This window comes from Salvelinus fontinalis, chromosome 32 (genome assembly GCF_029448725.1).
Source record: "Salvelinus fontinalis isolate EN_2023a chromosome 32, ASM2944872v1, whole genome shotgun sequence".
NCBI classification, from domain to species: Eukaryota; Metazoa; Chordata; class Actinopteri; order Salmoniformes; family Salmonidae; genus Salvelinus; species Salvelinus fontinalis.
Genome location: NC_074696.1, coordinates 42,601,891 through 42,615,526, shown reverse-complemented (window position 1 = coordinate 42,615,526; position 13,636 = coordinate 42,601,891). Strand labels below are relative to the sequence as shown.

At 45.1% G+C, this 13,636-nt stretch overlaps 1 protein-coding gene across 5 annotated transcripts in view; it reads right to left on the bottom strand.

Moving 5' to 3' along the window:
- The window catches only part of LOC129831386 (sodium bicarbonate cotransporter 3-like), a 65,098-nt gene that overhangs the window by 39,550 nt on the left and 11,912 nt on the right, over positions 1-13,636 (bottom strand). The window contains exon 1 of one of the 5 annotated variants that reach the window (XM_055894744.1): positions 12,304-12,661. The exons of the other annotated variants lie outside the window; for them this stretch is intronic. Within the exon in view, the coding sequence (XP_055750719.1) occupies positions 12,304-12,339 (36 nt within the window). The 5' untranslated portion in view covers positions 12,340-12,661. Of the gene's footprint in view, positions 1-12,303; positions 12,662-13,636 lie in introns of those variants that run through there. 5 annotated transcript variants of the gene reach the window in all.

Sequence of the window (13,636 nt, the reverse complement as noted above, 5' to 3'; positions counted from 1 at the left end):
TCTAAGTTGAAAGGTTATCCAGCCAAGCTAACCCGCAGAGTGAAGATCAGCTGGTAGAACTGGTGGAAGGACAACAGGTGGCCTTGGAGGTCCTGCGCAGTGGACAATCAAGAAGGCGGAACCCTCCACTCGACCGAAGGAGCAAAAAAGGAAGGAGGACCATGCTGGGAGCCGAGCCAAGGATGGGGGGGGGGTTGCCAACAGCTAGCTTCCCAAGACGATGCCTCTTCCTGAACCTGGACAGCAGGAAGTGCTCCAAGTGTGGCGAGCCGGGACACATCACCTGGGACTGTCCAAATCACGATGTCCCGAGGCCTTTGGCCTCAGCTAGTGAGGTAGCCACCGGGTGTCCTTGCGGCTTACTGAGGGCATACTGTGCTGAGGAGAATGGTACTTCCCCTGTCACCCCGGTAAGAGCCAACAGAAAGGACACCACAGCACTTTTGGACTCCAGGAGTATGGTGACCCTGATCCAACCTGACTTCGCCCTGTCCCCGAACCTGACTGACACTGTGGCCATCACATGCATACACGGTGAGACTAAGGACTACCCTACCACACTCCTCCACCAACAGACCACAAAGAGACAACACACGGGAACAATGGGAGTCGTCCCAAACTTGCCTGTGCCGGTCCATGTTCATGTTCCGCCAACTGTGGACCATGTTCCGCCAACTGTGGACCAATATTTTTGGAGATGTGATGAACCGAGGGAACCAGAAGGGAGGAGGGAGGGACACCAGAAGGAGGGATGCCCGGATGTGTGGATTCCAGGAAGTGGACCCCCAGGCATCAACCGATCCCCTCTCAGAGGGGGACTCTGAAGTCAGACTGGAGGGAGAGGTGGCGAGTCTGGACGACATGTTCCCAATGGATCATGAGGTGGCACCAGAGCCCGTCTCTCTAGTGGGTCGGTTCGGCAAGGCCCAACTGGAGGATCCCAACTTGGCCAGCGCTCTCTATCAGGTGACCATAGTGGACGGAGAGCCCGTGGGGGGGGGGGGGGGGTAAGTCAAATAACCTACCCCCATTTCTCTATAAAGAAGAGGTTGCTATATCAGGTCGTGAAGAAGAATGACGAATGTCTGGAGTTGTTGTTGGTGCCCCATCCCTTTGTACCATCTGTCCTGCCGTTGGTGCACTCCCACCTTCTTGGGGCTCACCTAGGTGTGGGAAAGACCTTAGACAGGATCAAGGCAAGATTTTACTGGCCAGGGGTGAAGAAAGCAGTGGAAGAATACTGACGCAGTTGCCCAGAGTGCCAGCAGGTGGCTCTAAAACCCCCATTTTCGCAGTCCCTTAATTCCCCTACCCATTATTTCAGTTCCTTTCAGCAGGATCGCAATGGACCTGGTGGGACCTCTACCCAAGAGCAACCGAGGGCACCTATACATTCTACTGATTCTGGATTATGCCACCAGGTACCCGGAAGCCATTCCCCTGCACACCATGGCCACCAAGGGAGTCGCACGTGAGTTGGTTATGCTGTTCTCCCGAGTAGGCGTTCCCGACAAGATATTGACTAACCAGGATTACCCCTGGAGAACGGAACGGACAACGAGAACGGCTTGTGGACTGTGAAGTAATTAGTGAATTCCCCCTTCTTCCCCAGTGTACAAAAATCCCTTAAATTTCCCATTTGCATTCTATTTGTGCTACTGGTGCATGTTTTGTTATTGAACTTGGTGACGCAGAAACCCCACACCCCTGAGCCTGCTACAGCATCATTAAATATATTGAGGCAAAAATTACAGACAGTAATGTACAAATAGCTAAATCAAACTCACCTGGATGTACATGAAATTGATTTTAATATCATTTAAATATATAGGTCTATACAGGGGTTGGAACAGTAATTCTATTCTGAACAGAACCACTATTCTTTTCGTTCCATTCTACTGTTCCGACCTGCAAAATAAAGTTCTGAACCGGTTCGAACTTGAAAAAGTTAATCCATTCTTCTGTAATTAAAAATTCTCCCTAATTTCTGAATAACGCTTGTAATGTCAGTAGGCTACAGTATCCTATGCTTCAGAAGGGGAGAGGCAGGTAGCCCACACACGAGGATTTTCAGCTGGCAGGCAGACACTGGAATACGTTTCTGAGTGACAAAGAGAGGGCTTTGTTGTGTTTTTTTGTGGGACTGAAAAAAAAGCCCGGAAAGTAAAACAACGCTATTAATCGGTTCCCATGCTTTTAAAATATTGGTTCTGTTCCAAAACAGTATAAATCACTTTAGTTCTGATTCTGTTCCTCCAGTTTTTGGTTCTGTTTCCTGAACCGGTTCCAACCCCTGGGTCTATGTAGCCTATACTGTATTTATATTTTAATACAGTCATCTCGGTTTTCATTGAATAATCATTTTATCATAAGCTTGTTATTAACAATTGCAAAGAAATTGGCATCTTTGTATTTGTAGTCATATTCATTCTGAAGTTATCAGCGGTCACAGAATGACAGATCAAATCAAGATGTTTATCTTTAGCGGCGATCTTCTGTGTATAAAGTGACACGGAAGGGCCAAACATTTTCTAACAACGCACTTAACTGTTCTGGCCTGGAAGGCAAACGGATTTGGTAAATAGCAAGCGTTTTCAAGAGCAATAGTTTTAGGAAACAGCTGGGAGATTTAACGATGCTCCTGTGAAGGTTCTAACGATGAACTTAGCCTTAAGGTGCTTTTGGGAAACAGGGCCCTGAACTATGATGCAGCAGAACATCTTTAATTTTTAATAAGGTGGCTTTGGAAAATAAATGAAATCACCAAGATGTCTGTGACAGGCTATGGTTACATTGAAACGCCACAAATAAAGCAATACTATGAGCCCAATGAAATTAAATAGCGTAATAGTCGTGATCGTGGCAATACATCAGAGCACTAGACAAAAGGACCATTTACACCGTTCCAAAAATGTATTCATATTTCACGCCTTGTAGCAACAACACTGCCTAACAGAAACGTTCACACTTCATAGTGACAACCTCTTGGTCCCAAAGTCCAATTAAAACCTTTTTTTTTTTTTTTTTTTTAATCAGTGATATACTGATAATAATAATTACACTTGATATGTGACCAGAATCCAACCAAACCTAATACAAAGCCTCTTAGCCCTCATTAGTGATGTTTCACACCATTCCCCTCTGTTTCCTTTGGCCCCCCGATGAGGACAGACAGACAGACAAGTCTCTCAATCTATTTCAGCCCCACATGAGGTATTGTGACTGGGAGAGGAGGCTATTTTTGACCTGCCTGAGCCTCCATAACGGATGCAAAAAATACCACCGGGTGAACCACAACTCTGCTGGCTTAGGTCTACTATACTGAGGAGTTTGGCTGGATTAAGTTGGACACGGGGACATGTTGTATGGCTAAAAGAGGGGGAAAGTAATGTTGCTGGAAGTAGAATTCTCTAGTGTTTCTGGCGTTTATTTCTGTAAAACCAGGAGTGCTGTCCACTGGACTGCTCAGTTATGGTTAAGAAAACATCAGAGCAGCACTTGTCTGTGCTTGCACTTGTCCAGTCCGTCATTACAGACAGGTTATTTCAGAAATTCTTAATACAATAGAAATAAGCCTATTAGGGCTGGGTGCTATACCGTATTTTACTAAATGCCGGTATTGATGCAGTGACTGTTTTTTTTTTCTTCTTTACCTTCTATAATGGTATTCCAATGTTTTGTTTGTTAAATCGGATACACCAATCCGTTTTTATAGTTTACTCCGCTACTTGTGTCGTCTCTCTCTCTCACCAAACCCCGCCCCCTGTCACTCAAGGAGCGCAGTTGTTGTTACTCGATCACAAGGTCATTTGCAGACAGTTCACTCAGAGTTACTGTACTGTCTTTGGTTCACTCTTTGGTCGGCATGGTCAATGGAGCAGATGCCACAATATGTTGATGACAACCATGCTGCCTTCCACTTTACTTCTTAATATAAATCCGCAAGTGTTCTATAATTACACTATTAGTTTGTGTATCTTACTGTTTGCAAACAGCTAGCTCGTCTTTTCTTAGCAAGTTATGTCTCGAATAAATCGTGTTAGCCGCTAATGCTTATCGCTAGCTAGCTACTAAATTATCGCTAGCTTTACGCTAGCTAGCTACTATGTACTGAGTCAGAGCAAGCGTAGCTAGCTAATAAAGCCTGATACAAGTGCTGTTGTAGGCCTAAATCAGCATGTTGTTTTCTAAATGAGAGGAGAACAGGCAAAGCATGAATATGTTAACTACATGAAGTAAGAGAAAACATTTAATGTAGCCAAAGATTATAGGGTCCCACACCCCTGGGAAACGCTGACCAACACTTTGCTTCCTACCCTGTCACAATAACGCATCCAAAAAGATCCTATTAGTATTCTAATTCCTAATTCTATGAATGCCTCCCTGGTTTTGCCATCCATTGTCATGTCAAAAGTGCCCAACATTTCACCCAAGTGTTTTGATCTAAATTGCAAGTCAAATCGCAAATGCAATATTTGGTCAAAAATAAGGTCTACATTTTTGTGCAGCCCTACATGACAGTGTGGAAATTATCTCAAATTAGATTGTTTTATACTGTTCAATCAGAATGGGGAAAGACATCCTAGGGTCATGCCATATCGCCCAGCCCTAAGGCCTATATGGTACTTGGTTGGTTAAGTGATGAAGAAGAATAACAGTATTATTGAGGGCTTTAAATGCAACATCTCCTCCATTGGAGGAGGATTTGAGATATCCCACCAATCACAAAGAAACACTGCTGCTAAGCAGCGGAGAGAGCTGACACAATGGGTGAGGATGTTAAACACAGTAGGAGGATAGGAACATGATATGCACAGAGCACATATCTCTGACATTGGGGTCCCTTTTGCCCCGACCCCTCTCTCCACTGAAGTATACAAGCCCCTCTTGCACTGAGCCCCCATTCTCATGAAGAGCACGTATGCTCGAGCCACGACAAAGAGAGACACACAGATACAGACACACAGAGGTACACCACAGGCACATTTGCAGTGCTCACAAAGGCAGTTCCCCAAGGAGCAGAGCATCAATGGTGAAGGACACTGTTTGAAGGACACTTCATGGTGGTAGCCTAGCGGTTAAGAGCGTTGGGACAGTAACTGAAAGGGCGCTGGTTCGAATCCAAGAGCCAACTAGGTGAAAAATCTGTTGTATGTGCCCTTGAGCAAGGCACTTAATCATAATTGCTCCTGTAAATCGCTTTGGATTAGAGGGTCTGTGAAATGACTAAAATGTGAATGAGAGCGCTGTCTGAGAGACAAACGAGATTGCCAGAGCTGACTATTCTGCCAATCAGTGTGCAAGTGTGTCTTAGGACTGCCAACACAAAGCTGTGTTTTAAATCTAAACTAGGCCTAGCTAAAAGTCTTACAAGAGTCAATTAAAATGGAACAAATTGTATTTTTCATATCAGTCACAGCACAAGTGACATGCGTCTTGAAAAAACATGTCTACCACACACAGCTAGTCTACCTGTAAACAGAGAGTACACACATATAAAACATGCTCTTTCCATGACATAAGACTTATATGTGAATCCAGGTGAAAGCTATGATCCTTTTTTTATTTTTTATTTTATTTTACCCCGTTTTCTCCCCAATTTTCGTGGTATCCAATCGCTAGTAATTACTATCTTGTCTCATCGCTACAACTCCCGTACGGGCTCGGGAGAGACGAAGGTCGAAAGTCATGTGTCCTCCGAAGCACAACCCAACCAAGCCGCACTGCTTCTTAACACAGCGCGCCTCCAACCCGGAAGCCAGCCGCACCAATGTGTCGGAGGAAACACAGTGCACCCGCCCCCCTTGGTTAGCGCGCACTGCGCCCGGCCCGCCACAGGAGTCGCTGGAGCGCGATGAGACAAGGATATCCCTACCGGCCAAACCCTAACTCGGACGACGCTAGGCCAATTGTGCGTCGCCCCACGGACCTCCAGGTCGCGGCCGGCTGCGGCAGAGCCTGGGCGCGAACCCAGAGACTCTGGTGGCACAGCTAGCGCTGCGATGCAGTGCCCTAGACCACTGCGCCACCCGGGAGGCCAAGCTATGATCCTTTTTGATGTCACTTGTTAAATCCACTTCAATCCCCGTAGATATAGGGTATGAGACGGGTTAAAGAAGGATTTTTAAGCCTTGAGACAATTGAGACATGGATTCCGTACGTGTCATTCAGAGGGTGAATGGGAAAGACAAAATACGAAGTGCCTTTGAACGGGGCATACCCTTCATCTAGGTGCCAGGCGCCTCGGTTTGTGTCAAGAACTGAAACGCTGCTGGGTTTTTCACGCTCAACAGTTTACCATGTGTATCAAGAATGGCCCACCACCCAAAGGACATCCAGCCAACTTGACACAACTGCGGGAAGCATTTGGAGTCAACATGGGCCAGCATCCCTGTGGAACGCTTTCGACACCTTGTGTAGAGTTCATGCCCTGACGAATTGAGGCTGTTCTGATGCCAAAAGTGGTGGGTGCAACTCAATATTAGCAAAGTGTTCTTAACCTTTTGTACACTCATTAGGATGGCCTTTGGGTCTCCATCTCACCCCTCAAGAGATAGAGAGTCATCACACTGGCCAGGGAACTGCAGCAGTGATCTATTCCATTCCTTTCCATGTGACTGTCTTACGATGACATTGAGATTCACGCCACCTATACATTACCATAATCACTTCTCTCCTGTTTGAAATACCACCTTGGGAGAACAGTGAGCACCCGCCTGCTGAACTGATTTTGATGTCCCAAATGGCACCCTATTCCCTGCATAGTGCACTACATTTGACCAGAGCCCTATGGACCCTGGTTAAAAGTAGTGCACAGTATAGGGAAAAGGATGCCATTTGGCAAGTAACCGACTACTCTTCTGCTGCTCATGGATTTCCACGGCAATTAGCTCTCTGACAGTCTCTTGATGGGGGAATGGTAATAAAAGTGAGAGGTGAGCCAGGAAATAAAGACGGGTTTGATAGCGGGCCAGAACTAGTGGAGTGATGATGCTGGGCTGGGCCCAGTGGGCTGCATAACTACTGTTGTTGACTGTTCATTGTGATGGGGACTTGGGGAGGCTAGAGACTGAATCAGTTTAATAAATTGACCGGATACAAGGCATCAAATAGGCTAGGCTATACTAAGCCAGCGTTTACACTTGAGAAAAGCAGATTATTCCAGGTTCATTACCAGTTCAAAGCCTCTTAATAGATTTCCGTAGGCACTAGGTATATTTTATCTTGACGTTTAAGAGCATGTAAAGAAATAAAATAACTGTCATATCTACTTTTTACTATTTTCTACATTGTAGAATAATAGGGAAGACATGAAAACTATGAAATAACACATATGGAATCATGTAGTAACCAAAAAGCGTTAAACAAATAAAAAATATATTTTTGATTTTAGATTCTTCAAAGTAGCCACTCTTTACCTTGATGACAGCTTTGCACACTCTTTACATTCTCTCAACCAGCTTCACCTGGAATGCTTTTCCAATGGCCTTGAAGGAGTCCCCACATATGCTGAGCACTTGTTGGCTGCTTTTCCTTCACTCTGCCGTCCAACTCATCCCATAACCATCTCAATTGGTTGAGATCAGGGGGATTCCATGACTCTCCTTGGCTAAATAGTCCTTACACAGCCTGGAGGTGTGTTTTGGGTCATTGTCCTGTTGAAAAACAAATGACAGTCCCATTGAGCACACACCAGGTGGGACGGCGTATTGCTGCAGAATGCTGTGGTAGCCATGCTGGTTAAGTGTGCCTTGAATTCTAAATAAATCACAGACACCGTCCCCAGCAAAGCACCCCCACACCATCACACCCCCTCCTCCGTACTTCACGGTGGCAACCACACATGCGGAGATCACCCGTTCACCTACACTGCGTCTCACAAAGACACGGCGGTTGGAACCAAAAATCGTACATTTGGACTCATCAGACCAAAGGACAGATTTCTACCGGTCTAATGTCCATTGCTCGTGTTTCTTGGCCCAAGCAAGTCTCTTCTACTTATTGGTGTCCTTTAGTAGTAGTTTCTTTACAGCAATTCGACCATTAAGGCCTGATTCACGCAGTCTCAACTGAACAGTTGATGTTGAGATGTGTCTGTTACTTGAACTCTGTGAAGCATTTATTTGGGCTGCAATTTCTGAGGCTGGTAACTAATGAACTTGTCCTCTGCAGCAGAGGTAACTCTGGGTCTTCCTTTCCTGTGGCGGTCCTCATGAGAGCCAGTTTCATCATAGCGCTTGATGGTTTTTGTGACTACACTTGAAGAAACTTCCAAAGTTCTTGAAATTCTCCGCATTGACTGACCTTCATGTCTTAAAGTAATGATGGACTGTCATTTCTCTTTGCTTATTTGAGCTGTTGTTGCCATAATATTGACTTTTACCAAATAGGGCTATATTCTATATACCACCCCTACCTTGTCACAACACAACTGATTGGCTCAAACGCATTAAGACGGAAAGATATTCCACAAATGTACTTTTAACAAGGCACACCTGTTAACTGAAATGCATTCCAGGTGACTTCCTCATGAAGCTGGTTGAGGGAATGCCAAGAGTGTGAAAAGCTGTCATCAAGGCAAAGGGTGGCTTTTTGAAGAATCTCAAATATAAAATATATTTTGATTTGTTTAACACTTTTTTGGTTACTACATGATTCCATTTGTGTTATTTCACAGTTGTGATGTCTTTACTATTATTCTACAATGTAGAAAATAGTAAAAATAAAGAAAAACCCTTGAATGAGTAGGTGTGTCCAAACTTTTGACTGGTACTGTAACGGCATTCCTCCTCCTCTTCATCTTCGGAAGAGGAGGAGTATTGAGGGAACCAAGGCGCAGCGTAGTGAAAAGACATATTTTATTAACGAAACACGAACTTGATTAAACTAACAAAAACAACAAACGGTGTAGACAGACCTAGACGACGTACTTACATAAAACAAGAAAAACGCACGAATAGGAACATAGGCTACACAAACCGAACAAACCGTAAACAGTCCCGTGTGGTGTACAGACACAGACATGGAAGACAATCACCCACAACGAACACTGTGACAACGCCTACCTAAATATGACTCTTTAGAGGAACGCCAAACACCTGCCTCTAATTAAGAGCCATACCAGGCAACCCAAAACCAACACAGAAACAGAAAACACAGAATGCCCACCCAAACTCACGTCCTGACCAACTAACACATATAACAAATTAACAGAAATAGGTCAGGAACGTGACAGGTACTGTCTACACAGTACATTCGGAAAGTATTCAGACCCCCTGACTTTTTCCACATTTTGTTACGTTACAGCCTTATTCTAAAAAAAAAAAAACTCATCAATCTATACAAAATACCCCATAACGACAAAGCGAAAAAAGGTTTTTAGAAATGTTTGCAAATTTATATATTTTTTAAAACCTGAAATATCACATTTACATAAGTATTCAGACCTTTTGCTACCCAATTAATTCTCTTTTACTTGTCTATTCAAAATCAAATAGAAATTCACTAATTGTAGGCTAACTGTAAGCCGCCCTGCACAATCGATGAACCAACAGCATTGCCTCGGGTTAGTTCTCTCCCCGACTCATGGAAAGACATTTTGGAGTGTAGCATAAGGTCCATCCAGTATGCACAATAATACAGTCCACACTCAAAGGCGAGTACTCCAATTTGTGTAATTTTGGAGTATAGGCTTGACCAGTTATGGAACAAAGACATCCTAAATCAGTTTGTTTTATGTTTTTCTGCCATGTGTAATATGCGGTAGGCTATGCGTTGTATAACAGCACAATCAACATTTATTTTATTTTATTTTATTTTTTTATTTTTTTATCCCCTTTTCTCCCCAATTTTTCGTGGTATCCAATCGCTAGTAATTACTATCTTGTCTCATCGCTACAACTCCCGTACGGGCTCGGGAAAGACGAAGGTCGAAAGCCATGCGTCCTCCGAGGCACAACCCAACCAAGCCGCACTGCTTCTTTAACACAGCGCGCCTCCAACCCGGAAGCCAGCCGCACCAATGTGTCGGAGGAAACACCGTGCACCATGCCCCCTTGGTTAGCGCGCACTGCGCCCAGCCCGCCACAGGAGTCGCTGGAGCGCGATGAGACAAGGAAATCCCTACCGGCCAAACCCTCCCTAACCCGGACGACGCTAGCCCAATTGTGCGTCGCCCCACGGACCTCCCGGTCGCGGCCGGCTGCGACAGAGCCTGGGGGCGAACCCAGAGACTCTCGTGGCGCAGTTAGCACTGCGATGCAGTGCCCTAGACCACTGCGCCACCCGGGAGGCCCCTACAATCAACATTTTAATTCAGGCTTTTCTTTCGTGCTTGGGCTCATTAGCCTAATAAGCTCTAATATGCATATGGGTGTTTTTTGCATTCATCATCACCTTAGAAAGCGCTGTTCATTTTGTTGTTAGGCTTTGAAACAACGTCCACAAACAACCATGTTTTACACTGTTTCAACCTGCTGTTGAACTTCTTTCTCTAAATTGATCATCACAGTGAGGTGAGTTTTAAAAGGCATGATACTGTTTTGATGATAAGTGTTTGATGTGATTTTCAACTGCGATTGCATTGATGCCAGTGTGGTTATTGGGACAATAGAGCCCTGAGTACCAGGCCATTAGAGACCTGATGGTCATTAGCGAGTTGGGTACTACCAACGCATGTCCAGAGTGCATAAAAGGAGATTACCGTGACTCAACAGCGATCACTTGGAATTTTATTGCGGTCGTGACTCATGACTGCCGGTGTGGCGGTATGACGGTCACCACAACAGTCCTAGACGGGAGATTGTTTCTGCGGTAACGTGGACTCTTAAAAACGTGATGATACTTTGTTGCTCCTTGCTGAAACAAGAAACTAGCAAATGACACTTTGGTTGCCTAGGCAACACCCCACAATGCAACAGCACACACAGAAATAGAATTAATCAAATGGGTTTGGAACCTCTAACACTGGCAATTTGACTGGTAAACTCATGGGTACACTCGCAAAGGCTGCCTGGTATTGTGATCCAATACTTTCCACGGTAATGTAGAATGTTCGTTCAAATGATGTAAACTGATGTGGCTCATGCAATGGAATGTATTTTTGGTAATGTCAGTTCAGTTGAATTAACAAATCACAGCACATACTGATGGGTACACTTCCAGCTTTTACTTCCTGCTTTGCTCCTATTGGGTACACTCGCAATGGCCGACAGTTCTAGTCATTCTATTTCTATGACGGCACATGCAGTCAGGAGCGAAAAAGATATATTACGGAGACCGCGGTCATTTGGCTGGCCAAATACCGTCATCCATGGTTTTGATTTAGCTTAACATGTTAGACCAATAAACTGTATGTGTGTGTAAAGGGTCAGTTACTGTATAGTCTACAATATCTGTTAAAATGGGGGCTACCTTTTGAAATTAAATTCACTGAGCATTGAACACTGGTGCTTGTCACCGTGATTGTGTGTGAATGTGAAATGAATCGGTGTGGATGACTGGTGTTTAGTGTAGGAGTGATTTCAGAGACAGCCAGGTTCCCTCTATTCCAGGCTGTTGTTACTGGGCCTTGTTCCAGGCAGGGGGGGGGGGGGTGACATAAATGAGGAGTCACATAGCTCTAGAGACACACACCAGTCCTCTGAGTTGTATCTCCACCGTCACACATGGGCCAAACGCAATACCAGAGCCAGCAGCAAATTGCATGCCCCCCGCCCCCAGAAAATAGGCTAAAGCATAGGCTACACAGTCACGGAAACCATTTCCATTCCTCTCTAAAACACATTTTCCTCTCCTTGTATGTACAACCTAATAACCACAGGTGTCTACATATTCCCCCTTCCATGTCATTCTCGCCTTATCTAGGCTATTTCAATAGCCAAACATTTTGCATGTCCCTCAATGTGTCTGACATCAACTTATGTTCAATAGATAAACAATAAACATATACATAATCTATACATTTTTATCAAAGGAGCATACTCTAGTCTGCTGCCCCATATTCCTCCTCTACTCCTCTCACGCTCTTTAAAGCAGCCATATCTGTTCCTGTCTCATTTTCTCCCATTCTGGCTCCTCAGGGCTAGTGAAGAGCAGGAAGGACCATTTCCTTTCTAAGAGGCATTTGTTGGTGAGGCAGGCAGGGACTCTCCCCCTATCACTCCCCCCCACCCCCCTCTGAGCTACATCCAATATTCTATTCGGTAACCACGACCACTATTCTATGGTACAGCAAGACAATGTCGGAGATGGAGAAGACACACACGTACACACACACAAAACAAACAGACAGAGCAGACCTACCGTCAGCACATGCTCCCCTTCATGGTTCCCCTCCATCGGGGCTAAAACATCAGCGGTAGCCGAGGCAGCTGTGGCGTTAGCTGGCTTTGTCTCTCTGTTATCTCCCCTGTGTGTGTGTGTGTGTGTGTGTGTGTGTGTGTGTGTGTGTGTGTGTGTGTGTGTGTGTGTGTGTGTGTGTGTGTGTGTGTGTGTGTGTGTGTGTGTGTGTGTTTCTGTGAGCGTGTGTGTGTGTGTGTGTGTCTGAGCTCTGACTAAGACACTGGAATACCGGGCTGCTGTTGCCTGCTCGTCTGTGTTTATACGGAGGGAGAAAGCAGAGTGCTGCCTGTCTTAAAACAGACCTGCTCCTCTCTGACAGCCCGCTCCTTTCTCAGCAGCCAATCCCCCGCCACCATGAATATTTCATTTGCCCAGCCAAGAGCGCACCCAGACGTGCACGCAAACAGAGAGGACATACACAGACACAGAGGACACACACACACATACCCCCCCACACACATACACACTCAATCACCCACAATGGCATTCAGGGCACACACCCGCCCGCCCACACACACACACAAACATTACCGAGAGGGCGTAGAGAATTGAAAAGGACAGACAGAGATGTACTCATTAAATGTCTTTGCCTCCTTTGATTCTGATGCATTAGTGATCTTTATCACAGTCTCAAGGTCATGTACCCGTCTTTCAGCACCTTCTAATCCCATAGAGACTCATGACCACATGAGGTCGTCAAACATAGGGAAATAACAGTGTAACATCATACTTATACAATGGTAATAGACAGAAGATGGTAAATCAAGGTCTCTGCCCCAAATGGAACTACTTTTGACCAGAGCCCTACAGAAGTAGTGCCCTGCACTATGGGTCCTGGTCAAAAGTAGTGTACTTCATAGGGAATAGGGTGCCATTTGGGATGCCTATGCCTAAAGAAAAGAAAATGTTCAACTTTTAGTCGCAATCACAGAAAGCTAGCCTACAACAAGCAATGAATGGCTAAAGACAGGACAGAAGACATACATCTGATCATTGCCTCACGTACAATACAGTTCTGATGAAGCCGGGGGGCAGGGTGACACCTAATGGCCAACTCTGAATCTCACATGGAGGCAAAGCATTGGCACGCCAGCTGACACACAGTACATTTTTAGATTCTAGAAGACATTCTAATCCAGAGTGACTTACAGGAGCAATTAGGGTTAAGTGCCTTGATCAAGGACACATCGGCAGATTTCTCACCGAGTTGGCTCTGGGATTCGAACCAGCGACCTTTCAGTTTATTTATTCTAAACCGGATTTGAAGGTCAGGCTCTCCAATGATGTTCTTGTA